This window comes from Gobius niger (genome assembly GCF_951799975.1).
Source record: "Gobius niger genome assembly, chromosome: 13".
Lineage (NCBI taxonomy): Eukaryota > Metazoa > Chordata > Actinopteri > Gobiiformes > Gobiidae > Gobius > Gobius niger.
Window position 1 is genome coordinate 960,034 of NC_136864.1, and position 2,551 is coordinate 962,584.

The 2,551-nt window shown below is 49.3% G+C and overlaps 1 protein-coding gene across 1 annotated transcript in view; it reads right to left on the bottom strand.

The window, feature by feature from the left end:
- Positions 1–260, bottom strand: part of lamtor2 (late endosomal/lysosomal adaptor, MAPK and MTOR activator 2) — a gene marked incomplete at its 5' end in the record, with an annotated part of 1,937 nt that extends 1,677 nt beyond the window's left edge. Inside the window, one exon of the mRNA XM_079569444.1 lies at positions 193–260. Coding sequence (XP_079425570.1) covers positions 193–260 — 68 coding nt within the window. The remainder of the gene's footprint in view (positions 1–192) is intronic.
- Between the last annotated feature and the right edge of the window lie 2,291 nt (positions 261–2,551).

Genomic DNA, 2,551 nt, shown 5'->3' on the forward strand with positions numbered 1-2,551 from the left:
CAGATGTGGCTCAGGCTGAACTCTCCCCCCTCCCTGTCAGACACATGTACAGATGTGGCTCAGACTGTGTGGGGGGGTCGCGCGGGCGGTTCCGTGTTTGTGTTTGTGGGCGGGCTCAGTCAGGCCGCTCTAACGCCGTAGATATAAAGAGTATATAAGTATAAGTATAAGTACATAAGTATAAGTACTCACAGGGTGCTCTGGACCCCGTTGGTGTTGGCCTGACTCAGGACCTGCGTCAGCGCCTTCGGTCGTAACATCTTTCCTTCTGCGGAGAAACAAAAACAAGCGGACCTGAGTCAGCTGACGGAGAGCACGTGACCCAGCGTGTTTACTTCCTCTTCCGGGTCAGGGGCGCGGCCTGGGATGATGTGACGTCACTCTTAAGAGAAAGGGTTTGCCTCTCTCTCTCTCCCTTTGGTGCTGGCGCTACTGTGAAACATGAACACGTGACTCTGCAGAAACAACACAACAAAAAAAACACAGAATCGCGGTTGACCTTAATGTTTAAGGTTCTTTTTAATGAATTCAAATATGCTTTATTGCATTATTGTCTGAATTTATTACATTTGTGAACGATTTTCAACAATAATATCATCATTATTACATGTAAATATAATATAATATAATATAATATAATATAATATAATATAATATAATATAATATAATATAATATAATATAATATAATATAATATAATATAAAGTATGTCCTGTGTTGGATTTTGGTGCTGGGTCTGGGGTCACTGTAAACAAACCCACAGTGAAAAGGTTAAATGCAGACTGAGCAGACTGAGCTCTCAGGTACTTTCTAGGTGTTCACAGAAACAGCCCTAAGCTCGCTCTGTACGGGGACCACGGGTTGGGAACTGTGGGAAATTGATGATTTTTAGCTAATGTTATATTTTAATGCTATTGAATGTTTTTGATGAGTTTAATCTATGTGCTTTAAGTTTCAGTTGAAAACCAATCTTTTCACACACACATCGCTGCAACAATACCCCATTTCTCGCTCTTGCATTCTTTTGCTCATATCTATGGAGACGTCCAGGTGCCCACACCAGTGTGGACAAAAATTACTCCAAATAAGGCATCAGGAAGACACTTGTAGTGGAAAACTACTGAGAGAAAAGCTTGGTGACCTCGGACTGAGCTCAACTCATCTCCTATCTCTTCGTGAACGTCACATTTTTGATAATATATATTGTAAGAGCGCAGACTAGAAGGTGCTTTTCCCGGGACGGCCCCGCTCGAGCACCGTGTGTGTGTTAGTGTCGGGACTTCAGCGCTCGGAGAATCTGTGTTTAGAAATGTAATTGTTATAGGGAATAAATCTTTGACTAAAGCTACTGAATTCTGAATTCAAGTTGAGATGTAACGTTGGAGAAATTGAAAAAGTTTACTTTGAAAAGTATAAACTTAAATGGTTAAAGGATGTCTTGTTTAAGCCAAAGCTGAGAACTTATATTTTGATTAAAGATCATTTTGGTCCTGAGCCCTATGTGACCCTGAACCTAGAGGTCAGAGGTCAGTCTGTGCTCAGCTGAGGTCCAGGACTCTGGTCTCAGCTGAGGTCCAGGACTCTGGTCTCAGCTGAGACCAGAGTCCAGGACCTCAGCTGAGGTCCAGGACTCTGGTCTCAGCTGAGGTCCGGGACTCTGGTCTCAGCTGAGGTCCAGGACTCTGGTCTCAGCTGAGACCAGAGTCCAGGACCTCAGCTGAGGTCCAGGACTCTGGTCTCAGCTGAGGTCCGGGACTCTGGTCTCAGCTGAGGTCCTGGACTCTGGTCTCAGCTGAGGTCCTGGACTCTGGTCTCAGCTGAGGTCCTGGGACTCTGGTCTCAGCTGAGGTCCTGGGACTCTGGTCTCAGCTGAGGTCCTGGACTCTGGTCTCAGCTGAGGTCCGGGACTCTGGTCTCAGCTGAGGTCCTGGACTCTGGTCTCAGCTGAGGTCCTGGGACTCTGGACTCAGCTGAGGTCCGGGACTCTGGTCTCAGCTGAGGTCCTGGACTCTGGTCTCAGCTGAGGTCCGGGACTCTGGTCTCAGCTGAGGTCCTGGACTCTGGTCTCAGCTGAGGTCCAGGACTCTGGTCTCAGCTGAGGTCCGGGACTCTGGTCTCAGCTGAGGTCCTGGACTCTGGTCTCAGCTGAGGTCCGGGACTCTGGTCTCAGCTGAGGTCCAGGACTCTGGTCTCAGCTGAGGCCTGGGACTCTGGTCTCAGCTGAGGTCCGGGACTCTGGTCTCAGCTGAGGTCCGGGACTCTGGTCTCAGCTGAGGTCCTGGGACTCTGGTCTCAGCTGAGGTCCTGGGACTCTGGTCTCAGCTGAGGTCCTGGGACTCTGGTCTCAGCTGAGGTCCTGGGACTCTGGTCTCAGCTGAGGTCCTGGACTCTGGTCTCAGCTGAGGTCCTGGGACTCTGGACTCAGCTGAGGTCCTGGGACTCTGGACTCAGCTGAGGTCCTGGGACTCTGGTCTCAGCTGAGGTCCTGGGACTCTGGTCTCAGCTGAGGTCCTGGGACTCTGGTCTCAGCTGAGGTCCTGGACTCTGGTCT